Source organism: Salmo salar, chromosome 12 (assembly GCF_965601325.2).
Source record: "Salmo salar chromosome 12, fSalSal1, whole genome shotgun sequence".
NCBI classification, from domain to species: domain Eukaryota; kingdom Metazoa; phylum Chordata; class Actinopteri; order Salmoniformes; family Salmonidae; genus Salmo; species Salmo salar.
The window spans coordinates 11,887,533-11,909,066 of NC_138302.1; the positions used below are offsets into that span (position 1 = coordinate 11,887,533).

Below are 21,534 nucleotides of genomic sequence, written 5' to 3' on the forward strand. Positions count from 1 at the left end.
TATAACCACTAGTATATAACACACTCCTCTATACAGTACAGCTGTAATATAACCACTAGTATATAACACACTCCTCTATACAGTACAGCTGTAATATAACCACTAGTATATAACACACTCCTCTATACAGTACAGCTGTAATATAACCACTAGTATATAACACACTCCTCTATACAGTACAGCTGTAATATAACCACTAGTATATAACACACTCCTCTATACAGTACAGCTGTAATATAACCACTAGTATACAACACACTCCTCTATACAGTACAGCTGTAATATAACCACTAGTATATAACACACTCCTCTATACAGTACAGCTGTAATATAACCACTAGTATATAACACACTCCTCTATACAGTACAGCTGTAATATAACCACTAGTATATAACACACTCCTCTATACAGTACAGCTGTATTATAACCACTAGTATATAACACACTCCTCTATACAGTACAGCTGTAATATAACCACTAGTATACAACACACTCCTCTATACAGTACAGCTGTAACATAACCACTAGTATATAACACACTCCTCTATACAGTACAGCTGTAATATAATCACTAGTATATAACACACTCCTCTATACAGTACAGCTGTAATATAACCACTAGTTACTGATATAACACACTCCTCTATACAGTACAGCTGTAATATAACCACTAGTATAACACACTCCTCTATACAGTACAGCTGTAATATAACCACTAGTATATAACACACTCCTCTATACAGTACAGCTGTAATATAACCACTAGTATATAACACTCCTCTATACAGTACAGCTGTAATATAACCACTAGTATATAACACACTGCTCTATACAGTACAGCTGTAATATAACCACTAGTATATAACACACTCCTCTATACAGTACAGCTGTATTATAACCACTAGTATAACACACTCCTCTATACAGTACAGCTGTAACATAACCACTAGTATATAACACACTCCTCTATACAGTACAGCTGTAATATAACCACTAGTATATAACACTCCTCTATACAGTACAGCTGTAATATAACCACTAGTATATAACACACTGCTCTACACAGTACAGCTGTAATATAACCACTAGTATATAACACACTCCTCTATACAGTACAGCTGTATTATAACCACTAGTATAACACACTCCTCTATACAGTACAGCTGTAATATAACCACTAGTATATAACACACTCCTCTATACAGTACAGCTGTAATATAACCACTAGTATATAACACACTCCTCTATACAGTACAGCTGTAATATAACCACTAGTATATAACACACTCCTCTATACAGTACAGCTGTAATATAACCACTAGTATATAACACACTCCTCTATACAGTACAGCTGTAATATAACCACTAGTATATAACACACTCCTCTATACAGTACAGCTGTAATATAACCACTAGTATATAACACACTCCTCTATACAGTACAGCTGTAATATAACCACTAGTATATAACACACTCCTCTATACAGTACAGCTGTAATATAACCACTAGTATACAACACACTCCTCTATACAGTACAGCTGTAATATAACCACTAGTATATAACACACTCCTCTATACAGTACAGCTGTAATATAACCACTAGTATATAACACACTCCTCTATACAGTACAGCTGTAATATAACCACTAGTATATAACACACTCCTCTATACAGTACAGCTGTATTATAACCACTAGTATATAACACACTCCTCTATACAGTAGAGCTGTAATATAACCACTAGTTACTGATATAACACACTCCTCTATACAGTACAGCTGTAATATAACCACTAGTATAACACACTCCTCTATACAGTACAGCTGTAATATAACCACTAGTATATAACACACTCCTCTATACAGTACAGCTGTAATATAACCACTAGTATATAACACACTCCTCTATACAGTACAGCTGTAATATAACCACTAGTATATAACACACTCCTCTATACAGTACAGCTGTAATATAACCACTAGTATACAACACACTCCTCTATACAGTACAGCTGTAACATAACCACTAGTATATAACACACTCCTCTATACAGTACAGCTGTAATATAACCACTAGTATATAACACACTCCTCTATACAGTACAGCTGTAATATAACCACTAGTATATAACACACTCCTCTATACAGTACAGCTGTATTATAACCACTAGTATATAACACACTCCACTATACAGTACAGCTGTAATATAACCACTAGTATATAACACACTCCTCTATACAGTACAGCTGTAATATAACCACTATAACACACTCCTCTATACAGTACAGCTGTATTATAACCACTAGTATATAACACACTCCTCTATACAGTACAGCTGTAATATAACCACTAGTATAACACACTCCTCTATACAGTACAGCTGTAATATAACCACTAGTATATAACACACTCCTCTATACAGTACAGCTGTAATATAACCACTAGTATATAACACACTCCTCTATACAGTACAGCTGTAATATAACCACTAGTATATAACACACTCCTCTATACAGTACAGCTGTAATATAACCACTAGTATATAACACACTCCTCTATACAGTACAGCTGTAATATAACCACTAGTATACAACACACTCCTCTATACAGTACAGCTGTAACATAACCACTAGTATATAACACACTCCTCTATACAGTACAGCTGTAATATAATCACTAGTATATAACACACTCCTCTATACAGTACAGCTGTAATATAACCACTAGTTACTGATATAACACACTCCTCTATACAGTACAGCTGTAATATAACCACTAGTATAACACACTCCTCTATACAGTACAGCTGTAATATAACCACTAGTATATAACACACTCCTCTATACAGTACAGCTGTAATATAACCACTAGTATATAACACACTCCTCTATACAGTACAGCTGTAATATAACCACTATAACACACTCCTCTATACAGTACAGCTGTATTATAACCACTAGTATATAACACACTCCTCTATACAGTACAGCTGTAATATAACCACTAGTATAACACACTCCTCTATACAGTACAGCTGTAATATAACCACTAGTATATAACACACTCCTCTATACAGTACAGCTGTAATATAACCACTAGTATATAACACACTCCTCTATACAGTACAGCTGTAATATAACCACTAGTATATAACACACTCCTCTATACAGTACAGCTGTAATATAACCACTAGTATATAACACACTCCTCTATACAGTACAGCTGTAATATAACCACTAGTATATAACACACTCCTCTATACAGTACAGCTGTAATATAACCACTAGTATAACACACTCCTCTATACAGTACAGCTGTAATATAACCACTATAACACACTCCTCTATACAGTACAGCTGTAATATAACCACTAGTATATAACACACTCCTCTATACAGTACAGCTGTAATATAATCACTAGTATATAACACACTCCTCTATACAGTACAGCTGTAATATAACCACTAGTTACTGATATAACACACTCCTCTATACAGTACAGCTGTAATATAACCACTAGTATAACACACTCCTCTATACAGTACAGCTGTAATATAACCACTAGTATATAACACACTCCTCTATACAGTACAGCTGTAATATAACCACTAGTATATAACACACTCCTCTATACAGTACAGCTGTAATATAACCACTAGTATATAACACACTCCTCTACACAGTACAGCTGTAATATAACCACTAGTATATAACACACTCCTCTATACAGTACAGCTGTATTATAACCACTAGTATAAACACACTCCTCTATACAGTACAGCTGTAACATAACCACTAGTATATAACACACTCCTCTATACAGTACAGCTGTAATATAACCACTAGTATATAACACATCTCTATACAGTACAGCTGTAATATAACCACTAGTATACAACACACTCCTCTATACAGTACAGCTGTATTATAACCACTAGTATATAACACACTCCTCTATACAGTACAGCTGTAATATAACCACTAGTATATAACACACTCCTCTATACAGTACAGCTGTAATATAACCACTAGTATATAACACACTCCTCTATACAGTACAGCTGTAATATAACCACTAGTATATAACACACTCCTCTATACAGTACAGCTGTAATATAACCACTAGTATATAACACACTCCTCTATACAGTACAGCTGTAATATAACCACTAGTATATAACACACTCCTCTATACAGTACAGCTGTAATATAACCACTAGTATATAACACACTCCTCTATACAGTACAGCTGTAATATAACCACTAGTATATAACACACTCCTCTATACAGTACAGCTGTATTATAACCACTAGTATATAACACACTCCTCTATACAGTACAGCTGTAATATAACCACTATAACACACTCCTCTATACAGTACAGCTGTAATATAACCACTAGTTACTGATATAACACACTCCTCTATACAGTACAGCTGTAATATAACCACTAGTATACAACACACTCCTCTATACAGTACAGCTGTAATATAACCACTAGTATATAACACACTCCTCTATACAGTACAGCTGTAATATAACCACTAGTATATAACACACTCCTCTATACAGTACAGCTGTAATATAACCACTAGTATATAACACACTCCTCTATACAGTACAGCTGTAATATAACCACTAGTATATAACACACTCCTCTATACAGTACAGCTGTAATATAACCACTAGTTACTGATATAACACACTCCTCTATACAGTACAGCTGTAATATAACCACTAGTATAACACACTCCTCTATACAGTACAGCTGTAATATAACCACTAGTATATAACACACTCCTCTATACAGTACAGCTGTAATATAACCACTAGTATATAACACACTCCTCTATACAGTACAGCTGTAATATAACCACTATAACACACTCCTCTATACAGTACAGCTGTAACATAACCACTAGTATATAACACACTCCTCTATACAGTACAGCTGTAATATAACCACTAGTATATAACACACTCCTCTATACAGTACAGCTGTAATATAACCACTAGTATATAACACACTCCTCTATACAGTACAGCTGTAATATAACCACTAGTATATAACACACTCCTCTATACAGTACAGCTGTAATATAACCACTAGTATATAACACACTCCTCTATACAGTACAGCTGTAATATAACCACTAGTATATAACACACTCCTCTATACAGTACAGCTGTAATATAACCACTAGTATAACACACTCCTCTATACAGTACAGCTGTAATATAACCACTAGTATATAACACACTCCTCTATACAGTACAGCTGTAATATAACCACTAGTATATAACACACTCCTCTATACAGTACAGCTGTAATATAACCACTAGTATATAACACACTCCTCTATACAGTACAGCTGTAATATAACCACTAGTATATAACACACTCCTCTATACAGTACAGCTGTAATATAACCACTAGTATATAACACACTCCTCTATACAGTACAGCTGTAATATAACCACTAGTATATAACACACTCCTCTATACAGTACAGCTGTAATATAACCACTAGTATACAACACACTCCTCTATACAGTACAGCTGTAACATAACCACTAGTATATAACACACTCCTCTATACAGTACAGCTGTAATATAACCACTAGTATATAACACACTCCTCTATACAGTACAGCTGTAATATAACCACTAGTATATAACACACTCCTCTATACAGTACAGCTGTATTATAACCACTAGTATATAACACACTCCTCTATACAGTACAGCTGTAATATAACCACTAGTTACTGATATAACACACTCCTCTATACAGTACAGCTGTAATATAACCACTAGTATAACACACTCCTCTATACAGTACAGCTGTAATATAACCACTAGTATATAACACACTCCTCTATACAGTACAGCTGTAATATAACCACTAGTATATAACACACTCCTCTATACAGTACAGCTGTAATATAACCACTAGTATATAACACACTCCTCTATACAGTACAGCTGTAATATAACCACTAGTATACAACACACTCCTCTATACAGTACAGCTGTAACATAACCACTAGTATATAACACACTCCTCTATACAGTACAGCTGTAATATAATCACTAGTATATAACACACTCCTCTATACAGTACAGCTGTAATATAACCACTAGTATATAACACACTCCTCTATACAGTACAGCTGTATTATAACCACTAGTATATAACACACTCCACTATACAGTACAGCTGTAATATAACCACTAGTATATAACACACTCCTCTATACAGTACAGCTGTAATATAACCACTATAACACACTCCTCTATACAGTACAGCTGTATTATAACCACTAGTATATAACACACTCCTCTATACAGTACAGCTGTAATATAACCACTAGTATAACACACTCCTCTATACAGTACAGCTGTAATATAACCACTAGTATATAACACACTCCTCTATACAGTACAGCTGTAATATAACCACTAGTATATAACACACTCCTCTATACAGTACAGCTGTAATATAACCACTAGTATATAACACACTCCTCTATACAGTACAGCTGTAATATAACCACTAGTATATAACACACTCCTCTATACAGTACAGCTGTAATATAACCACTAGTATATAACACACTCCTCTATACAGTACAGCTGTAATATAACCACTAGTATATAACACACTCCTCTATACAGTACAGCTGTAATATAACCACTAGTATATAACACACTCCTCTATACAGTACAGCTGTAATATAACCACTAGTATATAACACACTCCTCTATACAGTACAGCTGTAATATAACCACTAGTATATAACACACTCCTCTATACAGTACAGCTGTAATATAACCACTAGTATATAACACACTCCTCTATACAGTACAGCTGTAATATAACCACTAGTATATAACACACTCCTCTATACAGTACAGCTGTAATATAACCACTAGTATATAACACACTCCTCTATACAGTACAGCTGTAATATAACCACTAGTATATAACACACTCCTCTATACAGTACAGCTGTAATATAACCACTAGTATATAACACACTCCTCTATACAGTACAGCTGTAATATAACCACTAGTATATAACACACTCCTCTATACAGTACAGCTGTAATATAACCACTAGTATATAACACACTCCTCTATACAGTACAGCTGTATTATAACCACTAGTATATAACACACTCCTCTATACAGTACAGCTGTAATATAACCACTAGTATATAACACACTCCTCTATACAGTACAGCTGTAATATAACCACTAGTATAAACACACTCCTCTATACAGTACAGCTGTAATATAACCACTAGTATATAACACACTCCTCTATACAGTACAGCTGTAATATAACCACTAGTATATAACACACTCCTCTATACAGTACAGCTGTAATATAACCACTAGTATATAACACACTCCTCTATACAGTACAGCTGTATTATAACCACTAGTATATAACACACTCCACTATACAGTACAGCTGTAATATAACCACTAGTATATAACACACTCCTCTATACAGTACAGCTGTAATATAACCACTATAACACACTCCTCTATACAGTACAGCTGTATTATAACCACTAGTATATAACACACTCCTCTATACAGTACAGCTGTAATATAACCACTAGTATATACACACTCCTCTATACAGTACAGCTGTAATATAACCACTAGTATATAACACACTCCTCTATACAGTACAGCTGTAATATAACCACTAGTATATAACACACTCCTCTATACAGTACAGCTGTAACATAACCACTAGTATATAACACACTCCTCTATACAGTACAGCTGTAATGTAACCACTAGTATATACACACTCCCTATACAGTACAGCTGTAATATAACCACTAGTATACAACACACTCCTCTATACAGTACAGCTGTATTATAACCACTAGTATATAACACACTCCACTATACAGTACAGCTGTATTATAACCACTAGTATATAACACACTCCTCTATACAGTACAGCTGTAATATAACCACTAGTTACTGATATAACACACTCCTCTATACAGTACAGCTGTAATATAACCACTAGTATAACACACTCCTCTATACAGTACAGCTGTAATATAACCACTAGTATATAACACACTCCTCTATACAGTACAGCTGTAATATAACCACTAGTATATAACACACTCCTCTATACAGTACAGCTGTAATATAACCACTAGTATATAACACACTCCTCTATACAGTACAGCTGTAATATAACCACTAGTATATAACACACTCCTCTATACAGTACAGCTGTATTATAACCACTAGTATAACACACTCCTCTATACAGTACAGCTGTAACATAACCACTAGTATATAACACACTCCTCTATACAGTACAGCTGTAATATAACCACTAGTATATAACACACTCCTCTATACAGTACAGCTGTAATATAACCACTAGTATACAACACACTCCTCTATACAGTACAGCTGTATTATAACCACTAGTATATAACACACTCCACTATACAGTACAGCTGTAATATAACCACTAGTATATAACACACTCCTCTATACAGTACAGCTGTAACATAACCACTAGTATATAACACACTCCTCTATACAGTACAGCTGTAATATAACCACTAGTATATAACACACTCCTCTATACAGTACAGCTGTAATATAACCACTAGTATACAACACACTCCTCTATACAGTACAGCTGTATTATAACCACTAGTATATAACACACTCCACTATACAGTACAGCTGTATTATAACCACTAGTATATAACACACTCCTCTATACAGTACAGCTGTAATATAACCACTAGTTACTGATATAACACACTCCTCTATACAGTACAGCTGTAATATAACCACTAGTATAACACACTACTCTATACAGTACAGCTGTATTATAACCACTAGTATATAACACACTCCTCTACACAGTACAGCTGTAATATAACCACTAGTATATAACACACTCCTCTATACAGTACAGCTGTAATATAACCACTAGTATATAACACACTCCTCTATACAGTACAGCTGTAATATAACCACTAGTATATAACACACTCCTCTATACAGTACAGCTGTATTATAACCACTAGTATATAACACACTCCTCTATACAGTACAGCTGTAATATAACCACTATAACACACTCCTCTATACAGTACAGCTGTATTATAACCACTAGTATATAACACACTCCTCTATACAGTACAGCTGTAATATAACCACTAGTATATAACACACTCCTCTATACAGTACAGCTGTAATATAACCACTAGTATATAACACACTCCTCTATACAGTACAGCTGTAATATAACCACTAGTATATAACACACTCCTCTATACAGTACAGCTGTAATATAACCACTAGTATATAACACACTCCTCTATACAGTACAGCTGTAATATAACCACTAGTATATAACACACTCCTCTATACAGTACAGCTGTAATATAACCACTAGTATATAACACACTCCTCTATACAGTACAGCTGTAATATAACCACTAGTATATAACACACTCCTCTATACAGTACAGCTGTAATATAACCACTAGTATATAACACAATCCTCTATACAGTACAGCTGTAATATAACCACTAGTATATAACACACTCCTCTATACAGTACAGCTGTATTATAACCACTAGTATATAATACACTCCTCTATACAGTACAGCTGTAATATAACACACTCCTCTATACCCACTAGGGTTCTGGTCTAAAGTAGTGCCCTACTACTAACCAGGGTCACTAGGGTTCCGGTCTAAAGTAGTGCACTATGTAGGGAATATGGTGCCATTTGGGATGTGGCCATGTACTAAACAGAGCTAATGAACTGAATAGAAGTGATTATACAGAACACATTTACTACAGTCATGTCCTCAATACTAAATCTGAACCAGGAGAGAGAGAGAGAGAGAGAGAGAGAGAGAGAGAGAGAGAGAGAGAGAGAGAGAGAAAGCAAGAGACAGGGGGGCGAGACAGCGGGAGGGGGCGAGCGAGAGAGAGAAAGAGAAAGGAGAGAGAATAACATTTCAGAGCCATTCTCAATGAAATGGAAGGTCATTCAAAGCACTGCTGATATACAGCTAGTGTAACATCTGTATGTAGACTACTGCTTATATACAGCTAGTGTAACATCTGTATGTAGACTACTGCTTATATACAGCTAGTGTAACATCTGTATGTAGACTACTGCTTATATACAGCTAGTGTAACATCTGTATGTAGACTACTGCTTATATACAGCTAGTGTAACATCTGTATGTAGACTACTGCTTATATACAGCTAGTGTAACATCTGTATGTAGACTACTGCTTATATACAGCTAGTGTAACATCTGTATGTAGACTACTGCTTATATACAGCTAGTGTAACATCTGTATGTAGACTACTGCTTATATACAGCTAGTGTAACCTCTGTATGTAGACTACTGCTGATATACAGCTAGTGTAACCTCTGTATGTAGACTACTGCTGATATACAGCTAGTGTAACCTCTGTATGTAGACTACTGCTGATATACAGCTAGTGTAACCTCCGTATGTAGACTACTGCTGATATACAGCTAGTGTAACCTCTGTATGTAGACTACTGCTGATATACAGCTAGTGTAACCTCTGTATGTAGACTACTGCTGCCTCCGCTCTGATAAGAGGTCCAGACCTTAGTGGCACCCGTCTTTCTCTACACTGGCCCTGTAACATTAAGGTCCCTGGTTCAACCCCCAGTCTGACTGCTTGTCCCCAATAAGACGCTACCGCAGGATAATCCCCCTGGTCATTGAGGCATGTGTTGAAACTTGGAACCCTGCCCCTGTTCTGTTGTGTTCCGTTCTAGCTAAGGTTTGGGTTACGTCCTAAATCGCACCCTTTTCCCTACACAGTGCACTACCTTGGCTCTGGTCAAAAGTAACGCACTAGCATATAGGGAATATAGTGCCACATTTGGAACGCACCCCTGGTCAGGTTCCAGCGGCAGGGGATTCAGAACAACGGCCCAGCCCGTTGGAGTGATTTTAAACATGCGACCTTCTTTCCTTTCCTCTCTCCTTCTCTCTAATCAGTGATCTAACACAACTAGACAGGGTTAGATTCCATAGATTCCACCCACCGGAGCCATGATGTAAACTGAGGGAGGACATTATACAGAACACATTTACTACAGTCATGTCCTCAATACTGCATCTGAACCAGGACAGAGAGAGAGGTAGGGAGAGGAGAGAGAGAGAGGTAGGGAGAGGAGAGAGAGAGAGAGAGAGAGAGAAAGCAAGAGACAGGGGGGCGAGACAGCGGGAGGGGGCGGAGAGGAGCAGAGAGCGGAGAGGAAAGAGGTGGGGGAGAGAGATGGGGGGAGGAGAGAGAGATGGGGAAGAGGAGAGAGAGATGGGGGAGAGGAGAGAGAATATGATGACATCATCATACCACTGAGTCTACCTTTAAAATCAGCCAGGAGAGTACCTGTCCATTTAAAGGGTTAAAGGGGTACTTCGGGATTTTGGCAATGAGGCCCTTTCTCTACCTCCCCAGAGTCAGATATCCTCATGGATATCATGTTTGTGTCACCGCATGCAGTTTGAAGGAAGTAATGCAATTACTAACTAGGATTAGAGCAATGACTGGAAGACTATGGGCGTTAGCACTGGCTCGATAAACTACCTCCAACTTCCCTCACACCTGACACATAACAATGGTATCCATGAGTTCATCTGACTCTGGGGAGGTAGAGAAAGGGCCTCATTGCCAAAATCCTGAAGTACCCCCTTTAAGAGAGAATAACAACTAGGGCTGATGGGAGAATTTATGTCCAGAGTCCCAAATGGCCTCCTATTCCTGACATACTAGACCAGAGCCCAAATGGCCTCCTATTCCCTACATACCAGAGCCCAAATGGCCTCGTATTCCCTACATACTAGATCAAAGCCCCATGGGCCCAAATGGCCTCCTATTCCCCATGGGCCCAAATGGCCTCGTATTCCCTACATACTAGACCTGAGCCCAAATGGCCTCCTATTCCCTACATACCAGAGCCCAAATGGCCTCGTATTCCCTACATACTAGATCAAAGCCCCATGGGCCCAAATGGCCTCCTATTCCCCATGGGCCCAAATGGCCTCGTATTCCCTACATACTAGACCTGAGCCCAAATGGCCTCCTATTCCCCATGGGCCCAAATGGCCTTGTATTCCCTACATACTAGACCAGAGCCCATGGGCCCACATGGCCTCCTATTCCCTACATACTAGACCAGAGCCCCATGGGCCCAAATGGCCTCCTATTCCCCATGGGCCCAAATGGCCTTGTATTCCCTACATACTAGACCAGGGCCCAAATGGCCTCCTATTCCCTACATACTAGACCAGAGCCCCATGGGCCCAAATGGCCTCCTATTCCCTACATACTAGACCAGAGCCCCATGGGCCCAAATGGCCTCCTATTCCCTACATACTAGACCAGGGCCCAAATGGCCTCCTATTCCCTACATACTAGACCAGAGCCCCATGGGCCCAAATGGCCTCCTATTCCCTACATAATAGACCAGGCCCCAGATGGCCTTCTATTCCCTACATATCAGAACCCAAATGGCCTCCTATTCCCTACATACTAGATGAGGGCCCAAATGGCCTCCTATTCCCTACATGCTAGATCAGGGCCCAAATGGCCTCCTATTCCCTACATGCTAGACCTGGGCCCAAATGGCCTCCTATTCCCTACATACTAGACCTGGGCCCAAATGGCCTATTCCCTACATACTAGACCAGAGCACCATGGGCCCAAATGGCCTCCTATTCCCTACATACTAGACCAGAGCACCATGGGCCCAAATGGCCTCCTATTCCCTACATACTAGACCAGAGCACCATGGGCCCAAATGGCCTATTCCCTACATACTAGACCAGAGCACCATGGGCCCAAATGGCCTCCTATTCCCTACATGCTAGATCAGGGCCCAAATGGCCTCCTATTCCCTACATGCTAGACCTGGGCCCAAATGGCCTCCTATTCCCTACATACTAGACCTGGGCCCAAATGGCCTATTCCCTACATACTAGACCAGAGCACCATGGGCCCAAATGGCCTCCTATTCCCTACATACTAGACCAGAGCACCATGGGCCCAAATGGCCTATTCCCTACATACTAGACCAGAGCACCATGGGCCCAAATGGCCTCCTATTCCCCACATACTAGACCTGGGCCCAAATGGCCTCCTATTCCCTACATACTAGACCAGAGCACCATGGGCCCAAATGGCCTATTCCCTACATACTAGACCAGAGCACCATGGGCCCAAATGGCCTCCTATTCCCTACATACTAGACCAGAGCCCATGGGCCCAAATTGCCTCCTATTCCCTACATACTAGACCTGGGCCCACATGGCCTCCTATTCCCTACATACTAGACCTGGGCCCAAATGGCCTCCTATTCCCCACATACTAGACCTGGGCCCACATGGCCTCCTATTCCCTACATACTAGACCTGGGCCCACATGGCCTCCTATTCCCTACATACTAGACCTGGGCCCAAATGGCCTCCTATTCCCCACATACTAGACCTGGGCCCACATGGCCTCCTATTCCCTACATACTAGACCAGAGCACCATGGGCCCAAATGGCCTCCTATTCCCCACATACTAGACCAGGGCCCACATGGCCTCCTATTCCCTACATACTAGACCTGGGTCCAAATGGCCTATTCCCTACATACTAGACCAGAGCACCATGGGCCCAAATGGCCTCCTATTCCCTACATACTAGACCTGGGCCCACATGGCCTCCTATTCCCTACATACTAGACCAGAGCCCATGGGCCCAAATTGCCTCCTATTCCCTACATACTAGACCTGGGCCCACATGGCCTCCTATTCCCTACATACTAGACCTGGGCCCACATGGCCTCCTATTCCCTACATACTAGACCAGAGCCCATGGGCCCAAATTGCCTCCTATTCCCTACATACTAGACCAGAGCACCATGGGCCCAAATGGCCTCCTATTCCCTACGTACTAAACCAGGGCCCACATGGCCTCCTATTCCCTACATACTAGACCAGGGCCCCATGGACCCTGGGCACATATTCACAAAGCATCTCAGAGTAGCACTGCTGATCAGTAACCAGGATCCACCTCTTATTATTCAGGGTCTAAATAAAAAGGCCAAACTGATCCTAGATCAGCACTCCTACTCTGAGACGCTTCGTGAACATGGGTCCTGGTAAAAAGTAGTGCACTATATAGGGAATGGGGTGCCACGTAGGACATAGACTGTCTGCATAGAGTGCATGACCTGACTGAAACCCTACTACAAGCCTGACTGGCCTGTGGCTATGAACTGTAGAAGTCCTTTTGATTCAGATCTAGGATCAGCTTACACTACCATCACTACACTAGTTGTATCATCTCAAAACTGACCTTAGACCAGTGTCTAAGTCCATTCTAGTACTCCCCTGGTGAGATCAGACTGCCCATAACCCCTGACAATATGGTTCACCTGAGTTGGTTCAATAACAGTTGACACCTCGTCACCGCACGCACAAAACACGAGTAATTCAATAGTATCTCTACAAACCAACTCAATATTATGATAACATCAATGACTTGCTTATGCGTTGAACATGATCATATGGGTTGTAACTAGTTTATATGCGGATGCTGGACAAAAAAAATCGATCCTTTACAGAAGCCTAGCTAGCTAAGTCACCTTTATGATGTCAAGGTACGCAACATTGCGAAATAACAGCCGCCCTCAAACTACAAGCTACTTTAGTCTACTTGCCTTGAGTTGTCATCAACTTTGTTAGAGTTAACATTTGAAAACAATGTCAAAGGCATGTATTATTTTGAGACAGCAAAAAACAATCACCTTCTCCAGGGAATTTGCTGTTATTGTGTAGTTAAGGATACTGTAGCTAGCTAGCTACTGTAACCAGTGCATATGTCCTTACCCAAAGATCCGTCCCCCAATCCATGTTTTCAAAGTTCCCACCGACAGACAAATGAGGCTTTCTATCAATCTGGATTCCCAAAACTCCTGGAGGATCCACAGACTTTAGTCTGGAGTGGGGAGACGTCGGAGGAAATGTCGGGAAGTTGACGCCTCAATCATCCGTTCCTTCAAGGGAAAGAAAATGTTTTCGCCCGGTCGTCTTGAAACTAGTTTTGGTCGCAAGACAAGAGAGGGAGGAGGGTTGGTCACCAGTCTTTCCACATTTCATGTCGCGAATGTTTGGTCTTAAAGGAGCCGAGGTTCATTCCTTCAACTGTCAAGGTTTATACCGAAATGGGAAACACATTCATACCTTTTAATGTTACATCTTAAATGTTGCTTATTTACCTTTGTGTAACGCACTTTTTGTACGTTTAACGTTTGCCCGCCTAACCAATGAGTAGTAGGCTGTAAAATGTATTATTTCATGTTTCCTACATACATTAATTCATTGCTACAACCATTACAATAATAAGCAACTAATCTACCATTACTGTTAGAATATATACCACGACGACGAGCCTATGATTATGATAAAAACGATAACCATTGTTGTTATGAGAATATCAAGAGGACTAAACCATGTGCGCGTTGGCCACACTTTCAGAAAGCCCAGAGAACTTGGTCGTTACTAGCTACCAGTCATAAACCCCGACTATTTCTACAATTCCTCTTCCTTAAATGTGATTTTAAAACTAACCTTAACCACACTACTGACCTTATACAAATAGTTGTTTTCATGATTTTTTTAATGATGTAGCCAATTTTGACTTTGTGGCTGTGTTAAATAGAGGAAACCGAGGCGGTCATTAGTAGGTATGCTGCGGCCCCGCCTCTCTCCCGTGTTAACTGTTTTCCAGACAGGTTCTAAAGCACACCGGTTTACGGCTAAGTCTGACAGGAAGTGGTTGTTTCTGGTATTACATGCCCCAGTTTATCACTGCAACTACTTCATAACAATTATCTTTATTTTATTCTTAAACTTTTATTACAGTATTTTTTTCCCCCTACATAGAAAACTACATTTTTTACATTTTAGTCATTTAGCAGACGCTCTTATCCAGAGCGACTTACAGTAGTGAATGCATACATTTTCATACATTTTTTCTCTGTACTAATGTGCACATTTTATTTGCAATCTAATATAACATTTCATATTACAGTTTTATGGAAAGCCTCTCTCTTTTTTATCATTCTTAATGAAATGTACATAAAGAAATGGATAAATCCTATCTGAGTCAGAGAAAGATATTCATATGATAGTTAAGATATAGAAAACCTTGCCGAGAGCCTACCCAACTGACAATCTCTGAGAAAACAATATAAACTATTGGAACCAAGACTTAAAAATAACTAACGAAATTACGGATAACGAAAATGTACGCTTAATCCAGTATGAACTAGTGTACACTCTAAAAAAGTAGGGGTTCAACAAGGGTTCTTCTAAGATCCTTAGAAGTTCTTTGAAGAACCTTAGGGTTCTTGACACTGAAAATGCCCCCCAAAAGGTTCTTCCAAGAACCCCACAGGAGATGGGGTTCATCGAGGAACCTCATTAGTTGGTGGGGGTTCTTGCAGGAACCTAACTGCCCAACTGAAACATTTGGATTTGAATTTCAAAGGACAGATCTCCTCAATTTAAGGTAAGGTTTGTCCCTTGTATGATCTACATTGATATTGTTTAATGATGATACCATCTATCTTTTCATATTTGTGCAAATCTTTCTAAAAAGGAAATAGACACAATTCAATGGATATCAATCAACAAAGGGGTAAGACTATGTAGGCTATAAGAATATGTACTGTAGGCTATAAGAATATGTACTGTAGGCTATAAGAATATGTACTGTAGGCTATAAGAATATGTTGAAGGCTATAAGAATATGTTGAAGGCTATAAGAATATGTTGAAGGCTATACGAATATGTTGAAGGCTATAAGACTATGTTGAAGGCTATAAGAATATGTTGAAGGCTATACGAATATGTACTGTAGGCTATAAGAATATGTACTGTAGGCTATAAGAATATGTTCTACAATGAGTGATACAATCTGAGTATTAACCATTACAGTAGCAATGAGACCCTTTTTTCAAAAATAAATCAACATGGACATTTTCCTAGATGTAGATCAGACAAATGTTATTTGTTAATAACTGTTGTTCAATAACATTTGTCTGATCTACATCTAGGAAAATGTCCCTCTTGATTTATTTAGAAAAAAGGGTCTCATTGCTACTGTAATGGTTAATACTCAGATTGTATCACTCATTGTAGAACATTTTTGTTTACACCGACAGTAAACTTCACATTCTCAGACACTTTGCCTGTGTCCAAATAATCAGCACCATTTTTTTTTCTCACAGATTTGCTGAGGGAGATGAGGGTGGCTATGATCCTGTGCTTTAGCTATAAGAATAGGCTATAAGAATATGTTGAAGGCTATAAGAATATGTACTGTAGGCTATAAGAATATGTTGAAGGCTATAAGAATATGTACTGTAGGCTATAAGAATATGTACTGTAGGCTATAAGAATATGTACTGTAGGCTATAAGAATATGTACTGTAGGCTATATGAATATGTACTGTAGGCTATAAGAATATGTTGAAGGCTATAAGAATATCTACTGTAGGCTATAAGAACATGTACTGTAGGCTATAAGAATATGTACTGTAGGCTATAAGAATATGTACTGTAGGCTATAAGAATATGTACTGTAGGCTATAAGAATATGTACTGTAGGCTATAAGAATATGTTGAAGGCTATAAGAATATGTACTGTAGGCTATAAGAATATGTACTGTAGGCTATAAGAATATGTACTGTAGGCTATAAGAATATGTACTGTAGGCTATAAGAATATGTTGAAGGCTATAAGAATATGTACTGTAGGCTATAAGAATATGTACTGTAGGCTATAAGAATATGTACTGTAGGCTATAAGACTATGTACTGTAGGCTATAAGAATATGTACTGTAGGCTATAAGAATATGTACTGAAGGCTATAAGAATATGTACTGTAGGCTATAAGAATATGTACTGTAGGCTATAAGAATATGTACTGTAGGCTATAAGACTATGTTGAAAGCTATAAGAATATGTACTGTAGGCTATAAGAATATGTACTGTAGGCTATAAGAATATGTTGAAAGCTATAAGAATATGTACTGTAGGCTATAAGAATGTGTACTGTAGGCTATAAGAATATGTACTGTAGGCTATAAGACTATGTTGAAAGCTATAAGAATATGTACTGTAGGCTATAAGAATATGTTGAAGGCTATACGAATATGTTGAAGGCTATAAGAATATGTACTGTAGGCTATAAGAATATGTACTGTAGGCTATAAGAATATGTACTGTAGGCTATAAGAATATGTACTGTGGGCTATAACAATATGTTGAAGGCTATAAGAATATGTTGAAGGCTATAAGAATATGTTGAAGGCTATAAGAATATGTTGAAGGCTATAAGAATAGTGGGCTTGAAGGGACTATAAGAATATGTACTGTAGGCTATAAGAATATGTACTGTAGGCTATAAGAATATGTACTGTAGGCTATAAGAATATGTTGAAGGCTATAAGAATATGTTGAAGGCTATAAGAATATGTTGAAGGCTATAAGAATATGTACTGTAGGCTATAAGAATATGTACTGTAGGCTATAAGAATATGTTGAAGGCTATAAGAATATGTACTGTAGGCTATAAGAATATGTTGAAGGCTAGCTGTATTGGGTGCAGATGACTGAACTGATCACTTGTGTGTCTGTGTCTGCAGGTAAACAGACAAGGAGGCATATAAAGGTATATCAGTTGCTGTGGTGACCCGTCATGTTTTGAGCCCCATATTTTTAGGAAAACAAAATAAACTATCTTTCCTGTTTTGCATGTTATTTTGGCATTAGTACATGTCACATATCAGTTTGCAAACAATGGAAACCAAAAAATATCATCAAGTTAATAAAACCTCATACAAACATGGTCTCTTTTTTGTTTTCTTGAGTAAAGCAGCTCCAAAATGCAGGTGTTTCAGCCTAGCTCAGTGCTTTCTGTGGTGGTGGGGCAAGCCAGCAGAAAATACGGAGCGTTGCGCCATGATTGGCTCAGTGTTCTGTCACTCATGGGAACACTACATCCCCGGCAAGTCATAAGGGTAGAGCACGAAAATTCAAGCCCCTTGGGTGCTGCCATAGTTACATTAGAAGTGGACATCCAAGAAGGCTCAAGGTCATTTGCCACAGATAAAACGACGTTAAATCACATTATATCTACCGTAGCTTTGATTGGACTGATCATGTCAACATCATACTTTCAAATCTTAGCTAGCAGTCATCATGTATCAAGTCAACAATCTACTGGCAAATCCTTTTTAATCCTTGTCATATGAAGATAAATAATGAAGAGAAATTATAGATAAAACGTATTGGTTCTCATCGGCTATTGGACATAAACATTACACAACAAGTTGGAAATCGCAAATTCAACAATGAGTGCTTTGGAAGGAATAAGTGGCTAACTGCAAGCATTACAAAGCCATTAGCCTGCTATTCAGTGGAGTGGCTGTGTGGTCCCAAGTCTAAGATTAATGGGCTCTTTTCTAGTTTAAAATGATAAACATGCAACATTGGCCATGCTGTCAATGAAGCATGATTTGTGCCCTGCTCAAAACAACTGTTAACTAAAAACGACAAAATCTGACTTTAGTGAGTTCAAGACAACTGGGAACTTGGGGAAAAACGAGCTACGGACTGGGAAAACTTTCATCACCTCGGTATTGTAAATTCGGAACTCGGGCCTCTTTCTAGAACTATGACCTGAAGATCACTGACGTCATGATTCAATCCTGTTTTTTTTCTTCAGAGTTCCCAGTTGTCTTGAAAGCACCCTAAATCCAGAGAATGCCAGACTTGATGACAAAGTTTGCCATTAAAATAATAATAATAGGGGAGGGGAGGTTGTTAAAAAATTAAACCCAAAAGATTCTTCAAAAGGTTATTTGAGGATCCATTAAAAGGGGTTATTTGTAAAACCCCTTTAAAGGGTTCTTCAAATAACTTATAGGGGTTCCCCCACAGTTTACGTTTGAAGAACCCCTAAAGGATACTCCAGGTACCTCGAAAAACCTTTTGAAGAACCTTTTTTAAATGTATTTATATATTTTTTAACTACCCCCCCCCCCCCATTATTATTAATAATAACACGCATAACAATAATAACAATAACATCAATAACAACAATAACAACAATAACATTCTTTTTTTTAATTGTCAGTGTTTATTATGATTTAAGTGGCAAAGCAAAAATCCAAATATGAGGTAAACTCCCAGCAGAGCCCCAAGTCCAATGGATATATATCCCTGAGTGGCGCAGCGGTCTAAGGCAATGCATCTCAGTGCTAGAGGCATCACTATAGACCCTGGCTGTGTCACAGCGGTCTAAGGCAATGCATCTCAGTGCTAGAGGCATCACTATAGACCCTGGCTGTGTCACAGCTGGCCATGATTGAGAGTCCCATAGGGCGGCGAACAATTGGACCCGCGTCGTTAGGGTTTGGCTGGTGTAGGCTGTCGTTGTAAATAAGAAATAAGAATTTGTTCTTAACTGACTTGCCTAATTAAATAAAGGGAAAAAATTCAAATCAGCCTCCGATTCAGTTGTTTAGATCTCTGAGTTAACACGTGTTCTGGATCTGTGTCCCAGTCCAAATGGAACCCTATTCTCTCTATAGTGCACTACCTTTGACCAGAGCCCAGGGGACTACACCGGGAATAGGCTATTCTCTCTATAGTGTACTACCTTTCAAGTCAAGTGATTTGTTTGTGAGTGATTGTTTGTATGTAATACGGTCTGTTATTGTGGGCTAGATTATTGCGTTGTATTATTGATTCTTTGAGTAAATTACGTTTATTACTCATATCTGCTGTACTGCGCCTGACTCCTCTACACCAGCTACACACAGGCTTATTACACATATATGAAACACAATACTTACAATATTACTAACGTGACTGTTTTGGAACATGTTATAGGTCATTCTTATCCACAAGTGTCATATTTTGTGATCACTATGGGGTTGAAATGCAATGTGTTAAAGGAGGAATCTGTGATATTTTTATTTTTTTTTACTTTTAAATTAAAGTGGAACTGACAGCGTTTTAGCAACTTTAAATCTTATTAAAATCTGTTCATATACACCCCCAGGAAGAATGTGATGCCTTTAAAAAAAAAATAGGGTGGGGGGGACAAGCAACCACTTAGATATTGTCATGGATCCTCTCGGTACTGCTGCTCATTCCGTGCACCAGTTCCGGAGGATTACGTCACCGGCCTCTAGGCGTCACTAAACTTTCTCATTATGCAAGCCTGGTTCCCTTTCCCCCTGATTAGTAATTGTAATATTGTGCCCTTTGTTCACCATTGTCTTGTGGGTTATTGTTCCCATGTCCGTTGGTCTTGTGAGTGCCTGTGCATGGTTGTTTCGTCTTTTGTGCTGCGTGTATTGCGCAAGTGTTATTACGGGTCTCGTCCCGT

General features: G+C 38.6%; 1 protein-coding gene across 3 annotated transcripts in view; it reads right to left on the reverse strand.

The window, feature by feature from the left end:
- The window catches only part of LOC106595429 (cdc42-interacting protein 4 homolog), a 36,516-nt gene extending 21,287 nt beyond the window's left edge, over positions 1 to 15,229 (reverse strand). For all 3 annotated transcript variants that reach the window (XM_045690676.2, XM_045690675.2, XM_082958574.1), the window contains exon 1: positions 14,957 to 15,229. In XM_045690676.2, the coding sequence (XP_045546632.1) occupies positions 14,957 to 14,980 (24 nt within the window). In that variant the 5' untranslated portion in view covers positions 14,981 to 15,229. The remainder of the gene's footprint in view (positions 1 to 14,956) is intronic.
- Positions 15,230 to 21,534: the final 6,305 nt, after the last annotated feature.